The 26,053-nt window shown below is 39.0% G+C and overlaps 1 protein-coding gene and 1 pseudogene across 9 annotated transcripts in view; one reads left to right on the top strand and one right to left on the bottom strand.

Moving 5' to 3' along the window:
• cadpsb (Ca2+-dependent activator protein for secretion b) overlaps positions 1-24,914 on the top strand; it is a 156,156-nt gene extending 131,242 nt beyond the window's left edge. For all 9 annotated transcript variants that reach the window (XM_088338162.1, XM_088338164.1, XM_088338158.1 and 6 more), the window contains 8 exons: positions 2,048-2,203; positions 4,346-4,514; positions 4,597-4,671; positions 4,737-4,820; positions 6,364-6,396; positions 6,512-6,619; positions 19,407-19,511; positions 21,833-24,914. In XM_088338162.1, the coding sequence (XP_088194288.1) occupies positions 2,048-2,203; positions 4,346-4,514; positions 4,597-4,671; positions 4,737-4,820; positions 6,364-6,396; positions 6,512-6,619; positions 19,407-19,511; positions 21,833-22,009 (907 nt within the window). In that variant the 3' untranslated portion in view covers positions 22,010-24,914. The remainder of the gene's footprint in view (positions 1-2,047; positions 2,204-4,345; positions 4,515-4,596; positions 4,672-4,736; positions 4,821-6,363; positions 6,397-6,511; positions 6,620-19,406; positions 19,512-21,832) is intronic.
• LOC148364095 (U2 spliceosomal RNA) lies at positions 14,248-14,359 on the bottom strand (annotated as a pseudogene).
• Positions 24,915-26,053: the final 1,139 nt, after the last annotated feature.

Genomic DNA, 26,053 nt, shown 5'->3' with positions numbered 1-26,053 from the left:
ATACAGCATTTTCTAATGTGTAACACTTACCCCTAATTTTTTATTAGAAATTGGTATAACATTTTGTTTCACTTTTTCTCAGTTCATACTTTGCAGTTGGATGCAACAGGAATCAAACCCGAGTGACGATAATGAGAGCACCAAATGCAAAATGGTAGTGGATTTTATCTCATTATCACAGTATTTTTAGTCTTGGTGTTGGCCTGGACAGGGATGGGTCCCTCCAGTCTGTATTGCCAAAGACACACCACAGAAAATGGTGCCCTTCAACAATAGTGGTTAAGGGATTTACCCACCACTAGAGACAAATGTTAATTTTGTTGTCTGTTTCACATATTACAATGATAATTAATTCTATTATTATATTCTAAGCATTGTAAAATATGAAATCCACAATGAAATTAACCTAAGCCTCCGGTACCGCGAACTATAGAGAGTGTGATATTGAGATAAAGCCCTATGCCTTTTCATATGGCATATACATCTCTGGTGGACCATTGGTCAGAGTTTGGCACTCTTACATCTATGATCTGGGTTCAAATTCCGTTTCAACAATTTTTTTTTTTGCAAAAATGCGGTTAAATTTCATGTATAATGTCCACCAAAACTTGGAGAGCTTGTTTGGGTAAAAAAGCGCATTACTTATTAATGAAAAATATGAAATAACTAAATGAAGGACACAAATGCCATGTATTCATTTCTTAATGCATTTCATCATTTATTTCAGTATTCTTTTTGTATATACAAAATGTTATTCAAATGAATGGGTCGTGACTTTCACTTAATGGTTAATCGATGTGTGCACCGTTCAACTGCAATGCCTTTCTTTACTGATCAACCGACTTGGGAAAAGCTCAGGAAACTCGCCCTCAATGACAAAATGACAACATACACGACAAAATAGATACTGAAATAAGTAAATGCATTAATATATGAAAAAAATGCATTTATGTCATATCTATATAGAGTGTATACACACTTTAACTTCAACTAGCGAACAGATTTTTTTTAACTACGATTTGCTTTTCGAGCAAGAATTCTGGATACTACTTATGTTCTTAATTAAACGTTAATTGTTCTGAAATCGTTAGGCAGCAGTCTGGCGTGGAATGATAGGAAGCCAGATGCCGACGAGATCGATACCAATTGCCCGAGCAGATATTGGACAGATGGGGTCGATATTGGACAGGACGGAACAGACAGGATTGATATCAAAACAGGATATAGAAATTAAACAGGACAAACTAGACGGGAACGAAACTGGAAACAGATCTTAAACAATGGGACGGACTGGATTGATATGAAAACAGGATATCAAAATTAAACAAGACAAACTAGATAGGAACAAAACTGGAAACCGATATTAAACGGGACAAAATAAACTGGAACAATACCGGACAGGAAATACCAACAGGTAAACAAGACAGAATTAAACCCACGTCTTGCGGGGCAGAGGTTCGTTGTCGGACTGACAAAGGATGAGAAGAATGAAAGCACTGAGCTTAACTAGACAAATAATAATAAAAGACGTAAAGCTAATCAGTCAACGGGCCGAAGCTTGCACCACATGGGTGGGGCCAATTCGGCGCCATGGCAACCGTGACAAAATCTTTTCAGAACCTTTTTCTTTTTTTTTTTACAAATCTCAGCCCAGTTTCTGCCTTCCTTACTCCAAAATATATTATAAAATAAGAAAATAAGTTTATTGGCTATTTAATGCCATATTCTGTTTACATTTTTGTCAGACCTTGTGTATATAGGTAATAGGTGATTTATTTGTGTTCTTATATGAAATGGCATATATCTGTAGGTGTTTATCCATGAATACATTTATCTAAAATTATGGCAGGTTCAGTCCTCCATACAAATTTTGTTGCATCTGTCTGCGTATGTCCAAATAGTGAAACAACATCTTAGGTGGCAAGGAGCAAAAATATGCCTCAACACCTCCATCCCCCCCAGCTCCTTTCCTATCCAAATCCATGCCCACCTTACCCCCCACAACTGATATAACTTTTGACACTGGTGTGTTGTGGTCACATGGCAGTAATGGCTCGGGCACGTCCGAAGACCTGTTCTGGAAGCTGGACGCTCTCCAGACCTTCATCCGGGACCTCCACTGGCCCGAGGAAGAATTCGCCAAACATCTTGAAAGTCGCATCAAGCTCATGTCCAGCAACATGATCGAGAACTGCGTCAAACGGTGTGTGTCAAATGAAGTCACATTTATTTCTATAGGCTTTAATCACAAGTCTCAGAGGGCTGCACAGACCACCATCACAACAACCCTTGATCTGAAAGCTACATTAGAGTCACAACCAGAACAGAAGGAGGACCCAGATGCGTAACGTTACTCACAAGTTTATTGAAATATATATATATATATATATATATAGAGAGAGAGAGAGAGGAAAGGCAGCGCCAGCGATCCGGTGCTCGCTGGACGCGGGAAGCAAGCCGCTCACGGGACCGGAGCATGTCCCAAATGTGGAAGTGGATCTTCCGTAGCGGGAAATCGTAGCGTAGTTAGACGAAAAAACAGGTCGTTGGCCGGGACAGGAGATCAGAACGTGGTCAGGGTCAAAAAAGCGGGTCGTTAGCTGGGACGGGAGATCAAAACGGGGCTGGGTCAAAAAACGGGTCGTACCAGGAGACAAACGGGGAAATCAGAAATGGACGAGTGGAAAATGGGTGACAAAACGGGACCGACGAGAGTCAGAGTCAATAATGCTTCAGGTTCGCTGACGGACTGATAACAGGCAAGTGAAAGGACTGAGCTTAAATAGGACGGGGAACCCATCAGGTAACCCGCAGCAGCTGGCGCCAAACGAGCGGGCACAGGTGAGTGTACTGAGTAATCATGACAATGAGGGCAAAGAAAAAGTCGAAACACCTCAGCATGAGGAAATTGAGGAAATCTTGAGAAGAGGCCGCACATGTGGTAATCTCTCTTCAAGGATGACCAAGCTGCAATGGACGTGCAAGGGATTCAACAGACAATACACAGTCAACATCAATACAAACAAGTAATTACTGAAAATCCGTTTAAAGCAATGACAAGCCTCCTGTCCTGATGCAGCAGGTTCTAGATCAGGGCTCAGCAACCTTTTTGGTGTGGAGTAATGTTTCATTGCCCATTTGTATAAAAGGACCATTTCATTCAATTGGTTTTGAAAATAATTGTTTTTATTTAGAAATAAAAACTTAAATTAAAAGTAATAGCAACATAACATTTCCCCTTTGAAGCACTACAATTGATCCTTTGTTTGGAAAATAAATTACGCCTACTTCAGAAGTGTTTGATTGCATAATTTTTTATATGTTAAAGAATAAATTGTATTTAAAAAGGCAAAGGCAGAAAAATGGAGCCATCTATTTTAATGTTATCCATAAGCGCAATGTAGTTTATAGTTTTTTGTGGGGAACACAATGGAAGATACCAAAATATAAACTTATTTTCAATAGTAGTACTATATATATATATTAGCTGTAGGAATAATTTTATGTACTATATTAAATGTTTGTTTTAACGATTTAGAGGTCTTTTTCCTCTTTATTTTTTTTTTTAATATTTACCTTAATTTGAAAACGTCACTTCATGTTTTCAAATACACTCATGAGCTATGTAATTATTGAGTATTTGTTTAATCCAGGTGAGTGCAATCGTAATGCCCTAAGCAACGGGTCTGGGACCTCTATTATAAGTAAAATAACATTGAGGCGGGTTGTTTCCTTAAATGTTCTCTGTCTGATAAGTGCTAGTCAGCAAATCCCGCTTTGGAAGTGCTACTTAGCTTTAGGGAGATTCTAGTGTACATATTTAAAACTGCAGGTCATTGTTTGACGATGCGGCTCATTTTTCTCTCGTGCTTCTCTCAAGCCCATTAATGGACGTAATTCGGCCCACGGGCTGTATCTTGAACAACACATGTTTTAGATGATGGCATGCATAAGGTACCGGTGTCGGTACGATGGCTTATATAACGTATGCACTGCGTAACATCCGAGCTTATCCTTCTCCCTCCCTCAACCACAAGGAAAGATATGAAAACTATATTATGAGTTTGACATCAGTCATAAGCTATAGAATATAAGGGTGTCTTAAGTTTAGAGGTAAACACTTCCACTGAGGTTGCATATTATATTTCAGAGGGCAGAGCATTCAGGCCCCCGAAGAGATATCGCTCTTAAGCATGCGGATTTCTTTTTGGCTCTTGGAGTCCCAAGTAGACCACTATTTTTCGAGCGAAAGCCCTGCGCTGTTTTGCCTTTCTAACACGCAAAGGAACCTCTGAGTTTGAAGCTCCTACCATAAAAAAAAAAAATGTTGTTTCCATTCCTGCAGTACCAGGATGGCCTTCGAGTCCAAACTGGCCAAAAGCAGCAAGTCGACAGATTTTCGCATTTCACCGACATTGTGCACCATGTTCAATGTGATGGTGGACGCCAAAGACCAGTCCGCCAAATTGTGCGCCATGGAGATGGGTCAGGAAGTGACCAAAGAGAAAAACAAAGTCAGTCTTTTTTCTAACGTCATGGCAATACGAGAGGCTCGGGAAAGCGTTCGTGCTGATTTGCTGATTTCTTACATTGCAGAAACAGATCAGCTCTCAAATCGACGAACTCATTGAAGAAAGCGTCCGCGACATGATTCAACTCCTGGTGGCCAAGGTGCAGGCTCGCATGTGATGCGTTGATAATAAGCAATGCGCTGAATTTGTCTTCTATTCTTGTAGTTTGTTGCCATTCTGGAAGGAGTGTTGGCAAAGATTTCCAGATATGACGAAGGCACGCTTTTCTCCTCGTTCCTCTCCTTCACGGTGAGCCCAAGCTTTTGGTCCTCTGAATTTGAGCTTTAATGCAATTAAATTGCTGGAATTGTACTCAAAGTATGAAATATATGTTGTATCCAAATGTTTGTTATTTACTTGCTACACCGTGAACATGTTTGTTTACTGCACCAACAAATATAAACTAAAACGAATTAATCAATTTTCAGAGAATTTAGCTCATTGTATGTATTATTTTTCTTCCTTTTCCCAAAAATTGCTGAAAATAAGGCAGATGGGATTTTTTTTGCTCAGTTCAAGAATTACTTTTGTTCTGAAAAAATTTAAAAATGCCATATATCACTGTACTTATCTTAACAAAGATTGAAGTAGCAAAATTATCTGCAATATGTGATGTTTTTGCCCATTTTAAGATTTGTTTTTCTTATTTACCTGTCAATAAATATTCTGAATCTTGAAATGCTGTTTTATAAAACTAAATGACTATTTTTCCTCTTTTCTACCGATAGGAAATAAAAATACAATGAAATAGGAACACTTATCTAATTTTTTTTTCTTTCTATTTGTGTTACTGAAAACAGTAATTATCAACAGTTACTAGTTACTTAATTTGAAAAGTAATCCTGTTACCCCCAGATTACTGACACCCAAAAGATGTGCGTTGCTGGGAATGTAACTATCTAGTTTCGAATGAGTCTGTATACTTACATTGAGCCGACCCCCTAAAACTGCTTTAAAATGGCCACATAGTAAAATAAATAAAATAAATATTGTACACCAACCTGTAGGGGGCAGTGAAGCATTCATATTATTTTAGCTTATGTAAAACTGAGAATTTGCAAAGGAATATTCAGCCGAGACACTCCATATCCATTCTATCTCTGGGCTTTAAAAACGTCCAATACTTCCCTCTCCATTTCTATGTTCTTTCCAAGGCGTTTTCTTTTTTTCTCCAGGCATGGTGTATTGCAAAAATAATTTTACAGCTAAAAAAGACAAAAATTCAGCAAATATTTCTGTGAATTCTGTGCTCCATTGGTTTTGTTGTTTCTGTATGAGCCACGCCTCCACCCCACACACTGCTTAGTATTCGCTACTGGTGATACACAACCAAATAAGTGAAATATAAGCTGAGCCCCTGATTTTCAGTATTTTATTTTATAATTGTAAATTCGACTTAATGTTAGTATATAAGGTAGGGAGAATATCTTTATGAGGAGAAATTCAATGTTCTCATACTCTGTGCTTAAGACAGCACCACCGGAAGAACTTTGTAGGAAAATATAAACACTCCAACTCTTCTGAAGGGTCACTGGCAGATTGATTGTGACGTTGTGAACTGAGAAACGGTTAGCAATCAAAAGACCTCGTAATTCATGATCTGCTTTTAATATTTGGAGTAATGCACCATGTTTTTTTTTTTAATTAATAACAAAAACGATAATTCTGGCTTTTTTAAATATTACATAAAAGTAACCTTTAGAGGCATAAAACTATTAAATTGCTGCCTGGCAAAACGGTCAATTTTCCTTCATGCATTGACTTGAACTTTTTGGATGGGTTGTATTTTCAGGTGAAAGCTGCCTCAAAGTATGTGGACGTACCTGTAAGTCACAGGCTTCCTTCCCTCCTCGGGCCTCGCCGCCTTCTGACTTTTTCTCGAAGCGGCTGATTATTTTGACGACAGCGAGTCAGCCATTATTGTGTGTTTTGTGTTGCAGAAACCCGGCATGGACGTGGCTGACGGCTACGTGACCTTTGTGCGCCACTCTCAGGACATGCTGCGTGATAAGGTCAATGAGGAGGTGTATATAGAAAGGTTATTTGATGTAAGTAGGATGCCGTCTCCTCCGCTGGAGCAGGGAGGGGGCCCTACATAATGTGGCAAAACAACGGGGCGGGAAAGGGAGGATAAGTCCCATTTGTTTTCCTTCCAGAGCAGGAAAAGTGTTTCTTCCTGTCCTTTCTGTCCTCTTCTGTCTTTTTCTCTGTCGAGCTCAACTGCTGCCCACTGCATTCCGGTCTGCATTGCCACAGTGCTTTTGGGCCTTTGTCTAGTAAAAACAACCACAGCACCAAGCTTTTATTTACAAAGTGTCCATAAAAGCATCCTATGGAAGCGTATTGCATTCGCTTGAGGAAATGAAATGAGTTTTTCTGACTTTTTTAAATAAATTGTTTAGGGTTTGTACAATTTTAATATTTATTTTGTTTTTTAGAATTTTGTCTTAGTTTTTCCAGTTTCGTAGACGTGTTTTATAATGCCTTACGGATGATATCGGTTTTTTTTTTGTATAATTTTCTGTTTTTCAGGATAATTTATTTGAATGTTTTTTTAGACTACCATATTGTCCGGCCTATATTGTGCACCTGATTATGAGGCACACCCTCAATATATTTCTCTGTGAGCTATTTGTTTCATATATAAAGCGCACCACACTATAATAAATTAAAACTACAGTAAGAGCAAGGGTTCCATTAAAAACATCAAAAACATTAAAATGTATATATATCATAGAACATAGATATCATGAAATCTGGTTACACTATGAATCAATTTGATCCATTCATAAAAGGCATTTGTAAAAGGGTTTTTTTCCAGGTATGCTGATTTTCAATATATTTATCTATAAGACACACTGAATTATGAGGCACGCTTTTAAAATTTTTGGCACATTTTTGTTTTTTAGGTGCCCACTATAGTCCGGAAAATACAGTATTTATTCATGGTTTGTTCTATTGAGTTTATTTAGTTTTGAAGGATTTTGTTTTCTGTTTTTGAGAATTGTTTCTCCTGTTCTTTGACATTGTTACAATTTTTTTTAATGTGTTGTTTCTTTTTTTGTTAATTTTTTTTTCAAACTAATTGATTATTCTACTTTTCGCCTATTTATTTATGGTTGGTTCTTTGAATTTTTTTTCCCTTGTTTTCAGAATTTTGTAGTTGAGAATGGTTTTCCCTGTTGCAAAACACAGAGAAAAAAATGTAAATTTTGTTTTTGTTGCTTTGGAATAATATTTGTTTTCTAGTTTTTTTCGGATAATATTTTCCGTCAATACAATATATTTCCCGAAACAAAGAAAAACACAAAATCCGCTCTGCTCATGAATCATTTCTCAAATACAGTAATTTACTGCAAAACCTTTTGTAAAATTCAGACCCAAACTTTGACTTTTTTTGTGGGTAAAAAAAGTGTGTTCGGTATGGTATTAACAAAAAACAAGGTTACTTTTTTTCTAAAATAAGGTAGAAACTGAACTTATATTTCTTAATTTGCGACCGTTACTAAACGACCCTGGTGGTTACTCATTTCTGGTCTAATGCACTGCATTGTTTTGTCAGCAGCACGATAGTTGAGTGTTTAGCGTGTCTTCGGCACAGTTCTGAGGTCATGGGTTCAGCTTTCTTGTGCGGTAGGTTTCCTCCGGGCACTCTGGTTTCTCCCCGCAGATTCCAGAAAACATGCATGTGAGATTGATTGGCCTGTCTAAATTGTCACTAGGTGTGAATGGGCAAGTGAGTTGTCTGTCTCTTGGTGACCTGGCAACCAGTTCAGGGTGTCCTTGCCCACTGCCTGAAGATAACTCGGATGGCACCCCCTCTACCCTAGTAAAGATAAGTGGTGCAGATAATGGATGGATGTTGTTTTTTCTCAAATGGGAACAAACCCAAAAAGAAAAAAAAATCTGAAGAAAATTTAAAAAAAGTATCACGAGACCGGACCAGATCGGAGGCATTCGCGTTAACTATCAGTTACTTTTATTAAGGAAATAAAAGTCATCCAACACTCAGGGACAAAAACAAAAAACAGGCTTACAGGCAAACAGGGACTCAGACTAGGAATACTCACAAAACAGGCTTTTACTCCGAACGGGCAAGTACAGGTTTCCTCAAGTCAAACAGAACAGAATAATGCAAAGTAATGCAATGAACCCGCAACCGGCAATCCCCAACCCGCCCTAAAGAAGCACACACGCAAATTAGAAAATCTGCTACAGCCGGTGCAAAAGGGGCGGGGCCAGCCGGTCGCCACGGCGACCATGCTGGACATGACAACAAGATTCAGAAACTAGAAAAACGATTAAAAAGGTATTATTTAAAAAGAACAAAAATCACTTAAAATATTAATTAGAAATCAGGATCGTTTTTTATTTTTCAGGTGGATGCAATACGCTTACATAGCAACTCCCCCCACCCCCAAAAAAAAGAGAGACAAAAAGGATTATATGAAGCAGTGCTCTCTGCATGCTTAGTAAATTACACGTAGCACATAGAGAGTAAAAAGAGAGCACTGTCTTAGGCAATCATAATCCTTCCGGGATACATTGAAAGTGATGTGTCCTCCATGTGTGGTTTCAGCGACACGTAACGCCGTATTTTTCACATGTATGTGTGTGTGAGTGTGTGTGTTTGTGTGTCAATGTGATGTGTGGAGATGTATGAGAGGCCGTTTGAGAATTAAACTGCTCTCACATATAGCATCATACTCTCAAACATGTGCAACTATACTCTCACACAGACAAAACCATACCCATGCACAAACACTACTATACTCTCTCACACTTACTATTATACTCTCATACACACTAATATACTCTTTCACACATACTTTTATAATCTCATACACACACCACTGTGGTTTTCACACATACTACTATACTCTTACTCAAATACATCTGTATTCCAACACACACACTACTATAGAATTTCACAAACACTATTATACTCTCTCACGCACACTAATATTTTTTCTCACGGACTATTAGATTTCCTCTCACGATAATAGTTTTTCGAACCTAGTATAATGATCACCTCGCCACTCAGTGTTGGTGTGCACACTTGGTAACGATGGCGATTCGCATTAATCTGTGTGTATTCGTTGGACTTTAAACTATAGTTGTTCACTATAGTATTAGGTGTGAAAGAGTATGGTAGTACATGTGATAGTACAGTAATATATGTGTGATAACATAGTAGTGTGTGTATGACAGTTTAGTAGTATGTGTAAGAGAGTATGGTAGTGTGAATATGAGAGAATAGTAGTGTGTATTTGTGAGAGTGTAGTAGTAACAGTGAGAGGGTAAAGTACTGTGTACGAGACTCTAGTAATATGCATTAAGGGAATAGTAGTGTTTGTGAACGGGTATAACTGTGCCTGTAAGAGTCTCTTTATACATGTGTGAGAGTATTTCAAATGTGAGAGCAAGTATGATTGATTTCTGAAGCGGCCTCTCATAGAGACATGCGTCCTGTAAGGAAGTGAGTTGGGTTGACACGCAGACCTTTTGTGCGGGCGCCCGCCACGTGCCTGTGCAATCTGGTTTTGTTTGTGTTAGATTTGATGTACATTTTGTTTTTCTGTTGAGTGACTTCGCTATTGTGTGAGAGGAAAACCCACTCGGGGCTCCTCCCCTTTGTCCGTGTCCTCACTTCCTCCGTGTTTTTTTTTTCTCTGGTGACTTCTTCTCAAGTCGGTGCCGTCACGTTTTTGAAGTGACTTCGGGTGTTTTGTTTTTGTTTAAGCTTGGCTTTTCACACGAATGCATGGAGGAACGATCCTGCCTTATGTAGCAAAACAATGTATAAATAAATACCTACAAATATATGCCATGTATATAAATGAACATATATTAATCATATAACCCCTTAATACAGGGTGCTCCAAAAGTCTTGAGTACATTTTTACATTAAATATCTTGGAAACTATTAAGGATATATAAAACACATTTGGTAGTTTCAGAACACTTGTAATCTCAATTTTTAAAAATATTTTCAATGTGAACACCATTGGTCACAGGAAACCGAAATTCTTGCCAAACGTGTCACAGCATTGTATCGTCAATGGTTATAAGTTTCTGTTTTTCGTGCATCCATATCTTATGGAATAGGGACACAAAGGCTAATCCTTACACAAATCCCCACAAAAAGAAATCACATGGTTTGAGATCTGGAGATCTGAGTAGCCAGTACATGAGATTGTGAACATTCAGCCCAGCCCGTTTAATCCATCTGTCTGGCAGTGTTTTGTTGAGAAACAGTCTAAACTACAGGCTTCAGTGTCGTGGCAGAGATGAGATGAGCTGAACTGATTTTCGTATTTTTCAGACTATAGGTTGCTCCGGACTATAAGTTGCACCAGCCCAAAATGTATATTAAGAAGGAAAAAACAAAAATTGGTTGCACTTTGAATATAAGTCGAATTTTGGGGGAAATGTATTTGATAAAATCTAACACCAAAAACATACATGTCATCTTGAAAGATAATTTAAAATACAATTTGAAAAAAGGAGAACAACAGGCTGAATAAGTGTACGAGCTGGATAAGTGTCCGGTGTACTGATGTTACACATACGTGCATATCTTAGACACGTTGACTATGCCTGTAACCACGTTACATATTAAGAGTTATTCAGATAACTTTAGCATAAACAACATGCTCATCAAACTAACAGGGGGGGGGGGGGTAAAGTACTGTGTACGAGACTCTAGTAATATGCATTAAGGGAATAGTAGTGTTTGTGAACGGGTATAACTGTGCCTGTAAGAGTCTCTTTATACATGTGTGAGAGTATTTCAAATGTGCTTCACTCCAAATCAACAAATAATAATTAATAAAATAATATGCTCTATAACATTACAAAGCAGGATGAATGATAAAGCTACAAAAAACAAAACTAAATAAAATAAAATAAATAAATAATTAAAATAAAACAAAGCTACACATTAGGCGTTGACATTCTGTGGTCTGTGAAGCCCTTTGAGACTCCTTGTGATTAGGAGCTATATAAATAAACATGACTTGACTTGACTATAAAGATAAAGATAAATAAAGTTAAGTTTAACGTACTTTTAGAAGAGTTAGGTGACTTCTTCCTCCGCGGGAAAAAGTGGATGAAAAAAAAAAACGATCCAACCATTTTCTCAACCGCATCAAGCTTTCTTATTCCACTCTTACTTCAAAAGAAACGGCTCGCCTCTTCTATAAGGTTTACACCAACCACATCCAATGAATGCACAAAATATTAAACAATGAAAAGTTCTTAGCATGCTAGAGATACAGTGCAGTGTGTATACACACAAACCAGGAAGTAGAAGCCGGATTTCTTCTTGGGGGCGGATGCTGGGTGACCTCTCACGCCGTAAAGAAGCACTGCAGCAATGTCCTCTACTCGTTTAAAGTGCACACAATACAAAATGTAACTGACAGCAACGTCCGAATATTTTTCGACATCCCGAAAAGTAGGGGAGCGTCTGTATATAATTGAAAAAATAAATGACACAATGCGTAAATATATGAATACATTGCATTTATGTCATATATTTAAGCGTTATATGGTTTATTTATGTGTTTATTTATATGGCATATATTTATTGGCATTTATCTACTTATACTTCAATTTCCCCATGTGGCAGAATTGCCCCTCCATCCGAATGCTTTTACCATCCGTCAAGTTTTGCATGCATGCCATCCTTGGATGTGGTGCTGCCTCTATTCGATCTCTCTTATTTCAAAACTTTTGGTCTCTTATTAACACCATTCCTGCTGCCTCTTCCTCTGAATTCAAAACAAGCTTTGTTCACGGGATGTAAATCTAGATTTTCTCATGCTTTTTTACAGCAGTTCCAACCTTTTTTTTTCCGATTGTATCTTGTTGACTTTTTGCGGTTTTAATGTTATCAAAACACTGTTTCCGTAGGAAAGCTTGGGTGATTGCTTTCAAGGTGCTCAATATCTCCGATTTTGGCTGTGCTTCACTTTTCGACATACAGTAGATGATCAGCCCAAAAAGTTGGAAATATAATAGAATATAATGAAGTAATCAAGCCTAATAATATTTAGTAAGGAGGTCAAAATGAAGTCACTTAGAAGGTAAAAAACAAAATGGACAGTGTGTATTATTTAGGAGTGAAAGATAGACTTCATTCATTTAAAAATAACAAGAAAAAATGGGCATTTTTTATAATAATACTAGTCGTTTGAGAAATCAGCCCTTGTTTTACATAACATCTCCTCACCTAAAGGGAGCTGACATAATTGTCCGCCATCTTTTGTTACAGGTATCCAAAAAGCTCAAAAAGACTGGGCAAATTATTCAAGCCTAATAATACTTACTGTAGTAAGTATGTCTAAATGAAGTAACCTAAAATGTACAAGACTCAAGGGACATTATGTATTGTCTAGCGCCTCCTGATGCAAAAGAAAGGATTCTTAAAAATAAACAATACTGAAAGAACTAGATAATAAGCAAAATATATGCTTACAGGTCGAGAAAATAGCATTCATTCTACATAACATGAGCCTCTCATTAAGGGTGCCGATATAATTGCCCGCCATCTTGCTGCTACTGGTAACTAAGAGTTCAAGAATGGTGGGCCAAAAAAGAAAAGTCACTTTAAGTCTCTGTAGTTTGTATTCTTCTTTGTGCTTTTTTGCACTCATTTTCAGTGACACTACACAATTCAGCGGACTATAGTGTTCAAATAATACACACTGTACCTTAAAGTTATTGAGAAAGGCTCTTCTAATTCACAAATGTTTATCCCGGTATGTAAAATTATGCATTTGACATCACTCGTAAAATTTCCAAACCGGACGATTAAAAAAAGGCAATGGAAATTGATAATGTTTTGACTAAGTGTTTGCTTTGGTGGCTTGGCTGACAATTATTTTTTTTAAAAAGTGTTTACATTATATTCAGCCCCACCTGTATTTTGAATATCAACAATAATTTGATCCATTCGGTCTTTTCTGCCCAAAATTGAGATTGGGTTGATCTCTGCCGCTATATTCTTTGTTTTACATAGAATAAGACAAGAAAGTTCAAAATTCAAAAATTAAGTGGCTTGGACATTCACTGTGGAAGGAAAAAATAAATGCTAATATGATTAAGTAGATTAATACATTTTCTTATTCAAATTATTAATTTATTTTCTGCATGAAATTATTGTTTGTAATATACTGATTAAAGGGATAGCCACAAACCTGTCCTTTTTCATTTTCTCCTTTTTTTCTTAACTTCTTTATACAACATAATAATTTGTAATATAATGCATCAAAGCAAGTGAGCCGTTTGAGAGCCGGCTCTCTTTAATGAGTTGAACCGAAAAAGCCGGTTCTCTAAAAAGAGACGGACTTCCTTTCACTTCACAACTCAAACTCATTTGACTTGATTGATTTGCCGTTTCGTGATAGTCGGTGTATACCAGATGGTACACATGAATGACAAATTTGCGTTTTTGCGACAAAAACGTATAGTTTGACAGGTATGAGTAGTGTCTTAATACACTGAAGAGGGAGGGGATTTTTTAAAGGTTATTGTTCTATTTTCTTTAATAATTATCCATTATCCGTTATCGGTCAGTTCATAAAACGCTACAAAGCCAAGGAACCGAGACACTTACTCTCGGCCAAAAGCCCGAGCTAAGGTCCTAGCCTCAATGCCTTGCTGCGATCATTGCGAATGCACCGTTCCCGGAGGTACTGCAATACCGGGCCGATGCGTGGAGTGGACAGAGCAAGCTCTTATTCCATCTCCGGATAACAATTATCAGCAATGGGGGGAGGGATTTTTTAAGGGTTATTGTTCTATTTTCTTTATTAATTATCCATTATCCGTTATCGGTCAGTTCATAATACGCTACAAAGCCAAGGAGCCAGGACTCTTACTCTGTTATTCTCATCCACAAGACCACTTGGAATGCAGAGAACATAGGAAAAGGCATTCGGTTTTATCTCAGCATCACCCTATTTTCAGTCACGGTATCACACTTTGATGGTATTATTGGGCAGACATTAAACTGGTCCATGGTACGGAAAAGTTTGGGGTTCACTGAAATACAGTATTGTATAGCTGACTCCCAAAGCCTTACGGAGTGCACAAGAATCTGAAGTGAATGAATGGAAAGGCATTGTGGGAAGTAATTTAGTAGCCATTAATTATATACATAAACGCATGCCTGCACGCATTCAGTGTTTGTCACTTACAATGCTTACATGAAGCTAAGCAAAATTTAATACCGATTTTTGTTTTTACTTTCTGTTTTCTCATATTTCGTTATCTGATGCCATGACTAAAAATAGTATAATAATGAGATAAGCCTTGTCCTATGTCGTATGTGGGCCTGGTGTTCAGGATTCAGAATTCTTACCGTATCTAACGGGTTTCGATCCCCTTTGCTTCCATGGTTATGCAGTTGTAGTCAGTATCAACTGAACAAAAGTCGCACAAATACATTGATTTTTTCTGTGGATAAGGATCACTGGATTATAAGGCACGTGTTCACATTTACGTCCAACTTAGGGGTTTTGAGTGCGGCTTATAGTCCGGGAAATACGGTAATATGGTAAAAGTGAAGTGCAAGGTGCATCCACTTTCCTTTAAGCTTAAGTTCAACAGCGTTGACATCCATATTAAATCTTACAAATACTCGAAATCGTAAGAGTTGAGAGCGTCATCATCAGATGAAACTAAACTTCAATTGTCGTCGCAGCAACTCTAAACGTCGCCGTGACTACTTTGGTATTTGTCGTCATGATTGTCATTACTGTCTGTAACATAAAAATGCCCCCAAAAACTTTATTTGCACAATATTGATAAAGACGTTTGATACCCTAAGCTTGAGTATTTTAGCACCCAAAAACCGGAACTGCTGTAAAAATGGATCTCGGCGTCCCGTCAATACGGCCGAGGAGTGAAAAAAAAGTGGCACTTATCCGGACCGTTGCGTTGTTTTCTCACATTTTGTTGGTCGGCATGTTCTTTTTGGATTCAAATAATCTTCCTGTGTACATCTTCTAGCATGACCCTCTTCCTCAGACTTGTGGCTCATTTCTTTTGCACACCTAGCATAGAGCGGCCTCTCCCTGCACACGCCAGGCCTGCATGCACTGCACGCTCCAATCGAATGTCAGGTGGACAAGCATCCGCATAAACCCGGAACACGCAACCCCACGAACCCCCACGCACCCCTTTCAGTCCGAAACCCCTCCATCCTTCCGCCTTAGCAAAATGACCAGTGACCGACTGGCCTTTTTCCCTCGAGAGATTTCGAAGTTGTCGACCTGTTGTGAGTGCGAGCAGAGAGAAGCTCCGTGTTTACTCACTCTCATTCCTGCTTTTTATCTGACATTTTAAGGTATTCCCAAACTCTTGAAAAATGTGTGGAAATAGTGTTTTTTGCGCAAAATCTATGAGGTAATTACGTTATCTTTTGTTTCTGCAGGCGTTCGGTAACTCTTTATTTGTTTATTTAATTACTCAATTATTTGTTTACTCCTGAAGAACAAACCAAATTTACAGGCTCAAGTATTTGTTTGACAAAAAGTACTGTACTTTATAAACATGTTTTTTACAAGTACTGCCAATTCCTGATTTTGAAACTAATCTTGTTTTATCGTATAACTTAATGGATTAAGGACCCGATCCACTTTCCTTTATGTGATACTTTGCCACTGCTATGGGGACGTTATGGAAAACTGCATTTATGCTTCTGGTTCTGTCATATAGAAACCTTATATTTTTCCATTATCATTTTTGTAAAGGTCCCAGGAAGTCAGTTTTGGAGTCCAACCTTGTTTGGCGATAAAAAGCATCTTACTCTATTTAGCCAATCAGAATGCAGAACAAAATACACAATGAAAAGCCACGGAGTAGCGAAACTGTGATGAGTAAACAGAGATACATCAAGGGACTACTGTATATATTTTATCGGTATATTTTATTTATTTGATAATGATTCAGAAGACAGTATGTTTTGTCTTTATCATCCTGAGCTGTGACTTCATTGGAGGAGGACCATCACCCTAGCAAGCCAGTAGCCATTTTGTTTTACGTGTTAATTAGTCGAAGAGGTTACGATTGTTAAAGCCAAGTTTTGGTTGTTTTGTAGAGAATGTCTAGGCGTTGAGTCGCAGGTGGATGCAGTAATTGTACAACAAAGGACGTGGGAGGAAAAAGCAGCTAACTGGCCCAAAAAAAACTCACACGGGCCTGATCAACGAAAGGCAGCTGCAGCCTTGGCGGAAAAACACAAGGCTGGCTGACCAAAAAATACACAGTGAACATTCAGGCTAACCGGGAACCAACAACAAATAGAGGCTGCCCTGACGCTAACGGGTAGCAAGTCGGACAAACGGAAAACCACTCTCGCAGTCATTACTGTCGCAGCAAATGCCCATTTTGCAGCACCTGGAATTTCTAGGCCGTACCTTATTCAAGTACTAACCAGACCCAAACCTGTTTAGCTTCAGGCCTTCTCAGGGTGGTATGGCCGTAAACGGGGAACACACTAAATTTCGCGCGCAAAGAATATTTTGCATCATATTTGCATAAATGTGAAGAGGAACATGACACATTCTGTGCCTAGGTGAAGAAAAAAAATCTGTTTGGGAATACCTTTGAAATCACCTTAGCCGCGAACTCTTAAGACTGCGTCTTCAACTAACCAATATTCCTCGCCCGGTTGTTTCGCAGGATTTTCTTTTTCGTTTCGCTTCCATCTTCAGCATTTGGAAAATGAATCAACCACTTGAAATGAATAATTTTAAAATAACCCCCAAGATTAAGGATGTCAACTGAGACATTTCTTAATGAATCCCTCGCCCAACTCAACTGAGGTGTTGCAGTTATTAGGTGACCAAACCCCCCCCAATTCCAACTCCTAATGCCAAGCGTCAAGCTAGGAGGCAATGGCTACCAATGTTGTAAATCTTAGGTATGACCGAGGCTCGGACCAGCAAACTCCTCGTCTCGGGTCGGGAGCCCTACCACCAAGGCCATTGCTATTTCACATAACAAAAAGAAAACTCCATGTTGATGCGAGTAGGTTGATTTCAATGGGTTTAAGTGTATTTTTTTTTTAATTTATATTCGTTAAAATGTATGCTATTCAGCGTGTAGAAAAACATCCCTCAATAAAATCAGAAGGATCAAAATGTATCTATCGTTCTACCGACAGAAAGAAACTTGTTGCCTAACGCAAAATAAGCACATCCATGAGAACATGATGCCATTTTTTTCCCTTTTTTATGGAGCATTAAATCACTAAACGAAGACGTTGACGCATAATAAAATGCGAGACAAGTGCTCCTTGTTGCAGCAGTTGGCAGCGATTATAATCAACTCCACAACAATCATCCACTAAGATTGGAAACCACTTCAGTTTGTTGGATCGAAACAAACAAAAAACTTGTTTTTGTTTTGAGGTAGGACATTCAACTTCAAGTGAAAATTGGTCGTAAGGACTTCCTGTTGTATTTTATCACAATCGTAAATTGTGGGACTACTGTTGTGCAACTTCGACTATATATGATGAGGCCTAATCTTCATTTTTTTATGGCGGCACCAAGGAAAATGGCCATCTTCTCTTTTTCACAACGCATGTGCTTTAAATACAGTAACATCAGGAAACATTTATGATGCCCTTCAAGAGGAATTTTGCCAACATTGTTTATATAATCCATAACAACAGCAAAACGGGAGGTTTGACAGTACTCTATTCAATATTTACAACATACTCCGAATATTTCAACTTGAGATCGCCTCCTCAATTTTTGCATCCAAATTGAACAGGTGCAAGTTATCTAATAATTAAAAAAAAATGCTACACTTCTGTATCAACTGCATTAATGTCAGGTTGCTGGTGTTTCCTTTAATCCTCGATGAACAAAAGCAAGAAAATGTAATTTGGTCCAGTACTGTAGCAACCAAAAATGGCAACTCAAAAAAACAATTTCCACGTGTTGTTGTCTGGAAACATAGGGTTAACATTTTACATGATGCAGATCTCATTTGTGTTTTCTTTTGGCGCAGAAATAGATATGTGCTCTTTTTGTAATCACCATCTTTAATGGTCACATGATCCGGAAACACTTGACAAACAAAATTCTGAACAGAACTGAAAACGACGCAGCTGAAAACGGCGTTCGGTCTGCAGCCAAAGACGTTGTTGCTATTTTTCTAACATGGCTGATGCCAAGCGTGCGCCGGACATCAAATGTAAGAAATGGATGTGAAGTAGTTAATTTCTATGGCTGTTTAAGGTTGTAGCTTAAAATTCGGTGCGGCTTTTACAGAGACAAATTTAAGATTCGTTTTTAGAATCGAGCCATACTTTGGAGAATAGTGCCAAATTGCAGCACAGACGTGTCTTTTTGTGTTGCTGTCATTGTTTTTTGCCTTGGTAATAGACCACATTTATTTATCTTGTTATCCTACCTCGAGGATTAAAGATAACTGACACTGACGCGGATGATATGGAAAGAGGAGTGTAGCGTTTTTGATAAATTCCACTGCAGTTCATTTCGGATGTATAAATTAAGGATGTGATTTGTGGGTGAAAAAGTTGTACAATTGTAAGAATGTTGTACAAATTGAATAAAGTACTGTCAAACCTCCCATGTTGCTTTTAAAATGCAGTCTATGAATAATGTTGGCAGAAACATCGACTCATTTCTCCTCTAGAAGGCTAACATAAATGTTTCCAGGCGTTGTCGTTTAGTTTAAAAACACTGCTCTCAACCCAATGACTGGATGGCTTTGGAAATGGAAATTCAAAGACTTCTTGCGTTTTTTTCACGTCCTTGCTGGAGAGTTTGGCGCGTGTGTGTCTTGCAGCAATGGTACACGGCCACCATGAACCTGCTGGGCACTTGGCTGACGGAGCGCATGGACCAGCAGCTTCACGTCTACCAGCTCAAGATCCTCATCAGGATCACCAAGGTAAGAACAAGGGAGGGACAGTCCATTTGGGACTGGACCCTGATTTAACACATGAAACAGATAGTACTAATTTTCATAGTTTCCAGTTGCAGAGGGTCTCCTGATCTGACTCAGATGCACACTTTCACCCTCTGATTTTTTTCCGACCGATCAATCAGTGCACATACAGTGCATCCGGAAAGTATTCACAGCGCTTCACTTTTTCCACATTTTGTTATGTTACAGCCTCATTCCAAATTGTATTAATTTAATCTCTTATCTTAAAATTCTTCACAAAATACTCCATTATGACAATGTGAAAAAGTTTGTTTTTACTTTTTTTGAATTTATTAAAAATAGAAAACTAAGAAATCACATTTACATAAGTATTCACAGCCTTTGTCATGAAGCTCAAAATTGAGCTCAGGTGCATCTTTTTTCCACTGATCATCCTTGAGATCTTCCTACAGCTTAATTGGAGTCCACCTGCAGTAAATTCAGTTGATTGGACATGATTTGGAAAGGCACACACCTGTCTATATAAGGTCCCACAGTTGAGTGTGCATGTCAGAGCACAAACACCAAGCATGAAGTCAAAAGAACTGTCTGTAGACCTGCGAGACAGGATTGTCTTGAGGCACAAACCTGGGGAAAGATACAGAAAATGTTCTGCTGCTTTGAAGGTCTCAATGAGCACAGTGGCCTCCATTATTCATACATGGAAGACATTTGGAACCACCAGGACTCTTCCTAGAGCTGGCCGGCCTTCTAAACTGAGCGATCGGGGAAGAAGGGCTTTAGTCAGGGAGGTGACCAAGAACCCGATGGTCAAAGCTCCAGCGTTCCTCTGTGGAGAGAGGAGAGCCTTCCAGAAGGACAACCATCTCTGCAGCAATCCACCAATCAGGCCTGTATGGTAGAGTGGCCAGACGAAAGCCACTCCTTAGTAAAAGGAACATGGAAGCCCGTCTGGAATTTGCCAAAAAGCACCTGAATGACTCTCAGACCATGAGAAACAAAATTCTCTGGTCTGATGAGACAAAGAATGCCAGGCGCCATGTTTGGAGGAAACCAGGCACCGCTCATCACCAGGCTAATACCATCCCTACAGTAAAGCATGGTGGTGGCAGCATTATGCTGTGGGGATGTTTTTCAGCAGCATGAACTGGCAGACTAGTCAGGATAGAAGGAAAAATGAATGCAGCAATATATAGAGATATCCTGGATGAAAACCTGCTCCAGAGCGCTCTTGTCCTCAGGCTGGGGCGAAGGTTCATTTTTCAGCAGGACAACGACCCAAAGCACACAGCCAAGATCTCAAAAGATTGGCTTCAGAACCACTCCGTGAATGTCCTGGAGTGGCCCAGCCAGAGTCCAGACTTGAATCAGATCGAACATCTCTGGAGAGATCTGAAAAAGATCTGAAAACGTCTCCCATCCAACCTGATTGAGCTTGAGACTTATTGCAAAGAAGAATGGGCAAAACCGCCTAGATAGGTGTGCTAAACTTGTGGGATCATATTCAAAAAGACTTGAGGCTGTATTTGCTGCCAAAGGTGGATCAACAAAGTATTAAGCAAAGGCTGTGAATACTTATATAAATGTGTAAATTTCTTAGTTTTCTATTTTTAATAAATTCAAAAAAAGTTAAAAAAAATACTTTTTCACATTGTCATAATGGGGTATTTTTTGTAGAATTTTGAGATAAGAGATTAAATTAACACAATTTGGAATGAGGCTGTAACATAACAAAATGTGGAAAAAGTGAAGCGCTGTGAATACTTTCCGGATGCACTGTATGTGGTAAAACCTTGTGTATAACATATGCCCAAACTTTGAGTTATTTTAAGGTAAAAATTCTCATTACACACAAATAAATACAGTATCTATTAGATTTCTGTCATCGAGGGACACTGCAATGTACAGCTTGGTATCGTCTGCATAAATATGGAAACTGATGCTGTGTCTCCAGATGACATCCACAAGGGGAAGCATTTACAGATTACAGTAATAAGTACTGGGCCTAAAATTTAACCTTGGGGAACCTCGCATTTATAGTAACTTCATGAGCTCTGGAGGAACATGCATAGATACCTACCAAGAAATGTTGGTATTTGAAGTAGGAATAAAACCAGTTTAAAGCAGTACAAACAATTCCAACCAGGTTAATAAAATACGTTTTTTCTACTGTATCAAAGGCAGTACTGAGATCCAGTAGCACCAGCACTGTTTATTACAATCCTTAATGAAGCTGATATAATTTAAAATCTTTGAAAAGACTGTGTTCAGTAACTGATCCTTAAACAAAATTGAAATATATCAAAAACATTTGCTCTCCACAGAAAAAGTACCGAGACTTCCGCCTGCAGGGGGTGCTGGACTCTACGCTGAACAGCAAGATGTACGACACAGTCCGCAACAGGCTCACCCTGGAGGAAGCCACGGCCTCGGTGAGGGAAGGCGGCATGCAGGGCATCTCCATGAAGGACAGTGACGAAGAGGACGAAGAAGACGACTAGAAACCATGCCCTCCCCCTGTCCTACAAATGCCCGACCCTAGCCCTCTTAATCACACTTTTGAATTTAGCCTGGTTAACCGATGCATGTACCGACTCAGATAGCCACTCTAGGACCTCTTTGTCAGCTCGAAAATTGCCTATGAAGGAACTTTAAACTCATAGTAATAATAATGAGAAAAAAGTAGTGCTTATACTGAGGGAAACAAAACATTGATTGGTGATGAGAGGCCGTTTGAGAATTAAATCATCATGAGCGCTTACGTATAACATCATACATGCACAACTATACTCTCATAGAGACACAGTCATAACCATGTACAAACATTACTGTACTCTCTCACACATTCTTCCCTACTCTCAAACCCACACTACTAGGCTTTCACACACGTACTACTACACCCTCACACACATACTGCTAACATCCCACACATACACTCTATTAAACTCACACATATTACTTTTCTTTCTTACACACCATTAAAATTGCGATTACTATAAAAGGTTTTCACACCTAGTGTAATGATCACCGCACTTCTCAGTTTTGTTTGACTTTGGTACCTTCGGTAACGTTGGCGATGTACACTGATCCCTGTGCATAAGTTTTTCATTTCATCGTCAAACTGGAATATTGTCGTATATGTGAGTATAATAGTGTGTGCATAAGAGTTAAATGTAAGAGTGGGTCTGAAAAACCAAGCCCTACCTCACCCGGGCCCACTGGTATTAAAGCCCGAACCTGCCCAAATAACTTGATTTGAGGGACCGAGCCTTAAGAAAACTCTAACTTTCACTGCGTACACTCAACCCACAACAGCAGAACGTCCATAAGACAAAGAAGAAATAAAAAACTGACTGGTGGATAATACAAAAACGACAAAAAAAATTGATACTTTAGACTTGGGCTTAAGATCTTACCTCTAATGAGAGTGTAGCAGTATGTGTGAGAGTGTGTAGTAGCGTGCATATGAGATTACACTACTAAGTGTCAAAGAGTATAGTACTATGTGTGAGAGATTATAGTCGTATGTATAAGAGTATAGTCGTGTGTATATCGGATTATAGCAGTGGGTATGAGAGTATTGTTAGATGGATAGTTAGATAGTTAGATAGATAGATAGATAGATAGATAGATAGATAGTTAGATAGATAGATAGATAGATAGATAGATAGATAGATAGATAGATAGATAGATAGATAGATAGATAGATAGATAGATAGATAGATAGATAGATAGATAGATAGATAGATAGATAGATAGATAGATAGATAGATAGATAGATAGATAGATAGATAGATAGATAGATAGATAGATAGATAGATAGATAGATAGATAGATAGATAGATAGATAGATAGATAGATAGATACTTTATTCATCTCCGTAGGGAAATTCACACTTCCAGCAGTCTCCTTTGTTGTTTATTAACAGATTAACAGGATTCCCTCGGGGTGCTTTGTTAAAGTTTAGCCACAGCAGAGTGGATGACGTCACACGCTAGTCCAAAAGTTCGACGTCCCTGCGGCAGATGGATATCTTTGTGCCCAGGGGTACACCACCTCGTGTTAGCGAGTCCACCTCCTCTCCGCTTCCCGCAGGCTTTCGTGTCTCTGTCTAACAGCGCTGAAGCTGGTTAGCTCCGGATAGTTCCGGTCCGGGTAGTTCCGGGTGGCTCCACGTTAGCGGCCGGGATGCTAAACGTGAGCCACATTTCCGTAAAACACAGGAAACTGCACTCCCTGTGCGCTTTGATGTTTTTCACCAGCACAGCCAGTTCGTCGGTCTTATTTGGTAGAGGGTTCACATTTACCATGATTACGGACGGTACCGAAGACTTATAACGCCGCTAGACGCTTAGCTAGCTCCAGCTCTCCATCCACGATGTGTCCCCCTCATCACGAGTTAGTTGTATGCATGAGAGAGAACAGTAGTGTTTTTGTATGGCTGTGACTCTGCGAGTATAGCAAGTGTGAGATTACTGTCTGATGTAATATGGGAGGGCAAGTATGATGGACTTCTCTAATGGCCTCTCGTAATTGTCAGAATCGCTGTGTCATAATAAAGATAGCACCGATTCGTTTGGAAAAATCATTTTATGTGTTACTAAGCAATAGGAGAAGCATTTGTTTGAGTGAGATTAAATAGTGTGTGTCGATCCCCCCCCGGTCCCCGTCCAATGCAAACTACGTACGTATATGGCGCTTCTTTGTCGTACTCTCATCTCACCCATGGTAGGTTGTCGTGACGATTGTGTGCAGAGCTTTTTTTGTTTGTCCGTTTTTGCGCAAAAACGTCAATCACTTCAGGATTGTCAAAAAGCCCCCCCCCCCTCTTTACCCACTGCCCTCTCCCCCTACTAGGTCACCTCGACAAGTTTTGACCTTCAATCTCAGCGCGAGGGGATTCCAAGAGATGCAATACTCTCCGTTCTCGCTCCGTTTTGATAACACGGGAGATTCTATTTTTATTTCCGCATTCAAACAGAAAAAAATGATGTCTTGAAAACAGGTTCTATTTTAATTGAGTTGCACTTTTACAGAGAATCGAGCGAAATTCGTTTTTTTCTGTCTTTATGACAACAAAAAAAGAAAAAGTCTGTCTTCGTTGTGTAATTGTGTGGAATGAGATGTCTGGCATCTGTTTGGGTCTCACTGTTGTTTTGTATATATGATATAAATATATATATAAATATAAAATGCTGTACATTGCATTCTGAGCCATCGCTGCATGCCCGTGGGTTCCAACCCTTCCCAAACACTTTTTATTTTCCCTCTCTCCAGTTTTCAGTGTCATTTAGCTGGTAGATCCATTCTTGCTTTTTTATTCTTTATTTTTTTGCCTTCTGAACGCCAACAGTTGTAATATGCAAGAGCTGTGGCCTCCGAATAAAAAATATTGTACATGTGTCACATATGGTTGCTTATTGAATGCGTGAATGATAAACACAGCGTAGCGAATGATAAGAAAATCTGAAAAAAAGACAATTCTTTGGTGGGTCTACAAGCTGAAGTCTATATATGTTGCCTCACAACAACAATTAGGGATGATTTTAAAGATATAAACACGCTTATCAGGGGTGGGTGACCACCAACATTGTCTGAAAGAAATAATCACTGCCCTCTTGTGGCCGTTTTACAATCATGAACTAGAAGTTAGGGGAATAATAAATTATCATAAATGTCATGCAATTTAAAGAACAATATATAATGTAAAGATATTTATTTTTACTATAAAAAGTTTTTGTTGGGGGAACTGGATTTTGATAATTCTCCCCCTGATTGACTAGAGACAGAAGAAGTTTTGTTTGATCCTTGTATTTTGCTCTGGCGGTTAAGGCAACACCCCAAACGCCCCATTCACTCCCAGTAAGAGCTAGCACATCACCAATATCTCAGCTGGTAAAATACAGACACAGACTTTTGGGTTTGATCCCCAGTAAAGCCTGTACAAACTCTAGGGGCCTAGTGGTGGAGCTATGGTTAGGGTGAGGGTTTTGGTTGGAGCTCTGGTAAAACTTTTTGCGAATTCACCATCATAGCTAGCTCGAATGGTAAGCTACCTGACTTCCATACACAGGTGTGTGGGTTGATCCCCAGGCAAGCCAGTGCAAATTCTAAGGTTAAGGACTTGATGTCGTCGCCATGGTTAGTGGGTTGCTGTTGGAGTAGGGTTTAGGATTTGGTTGGAGCATGGGTTGGATTTAGGTTGGAGCTAAGGTTCAACTTCAGCAGTAACCTGAGCTCTAGGTCTAACCAAACCCCTAATGTTGGAATTTGTAATGTATCCACAGGGGATCCCTGTGTGCAGATGTCAGGGAGAATACCAGTTCAGCTATCAGTGGCGGTAAATTAGAAAAACTTAACTCAAGCTCTAACCAAAACCTTAATCTGAGTACTCCAACCAAAACCCTAAACTAAAATTGTGTACTGCTCTGACTTAGGGATCTTACCATTTGAGTTACAAGTGCTGTTCTGGATACCAACCATAACTATAACCCTAGCTTCGACCAAAACCGTAACCCTAGCTCGAACACTTACCGACAATTCCT

The sequence above is a fragment of the Urocampus carinirostris genome, chromosome 6 (assembly GCF_059441175.1).
Source record: "Urocampus carinirostris isolate Australia breed hairy pipefish chromosome 6, RoL_Ucar_1.0, whole genome shotgun sequence".
Classification (NCBI taxonomy): domain Eukaryota; kingdom Metazoa; phylum Chordata; class Actinopteri; order Syngnathiformes; family Syngnathidae; genus Urocampus; species Urocampus carinirostris.
This window is presented reverse-complemented; position numbering and strand designations above follow the sequence as displayed.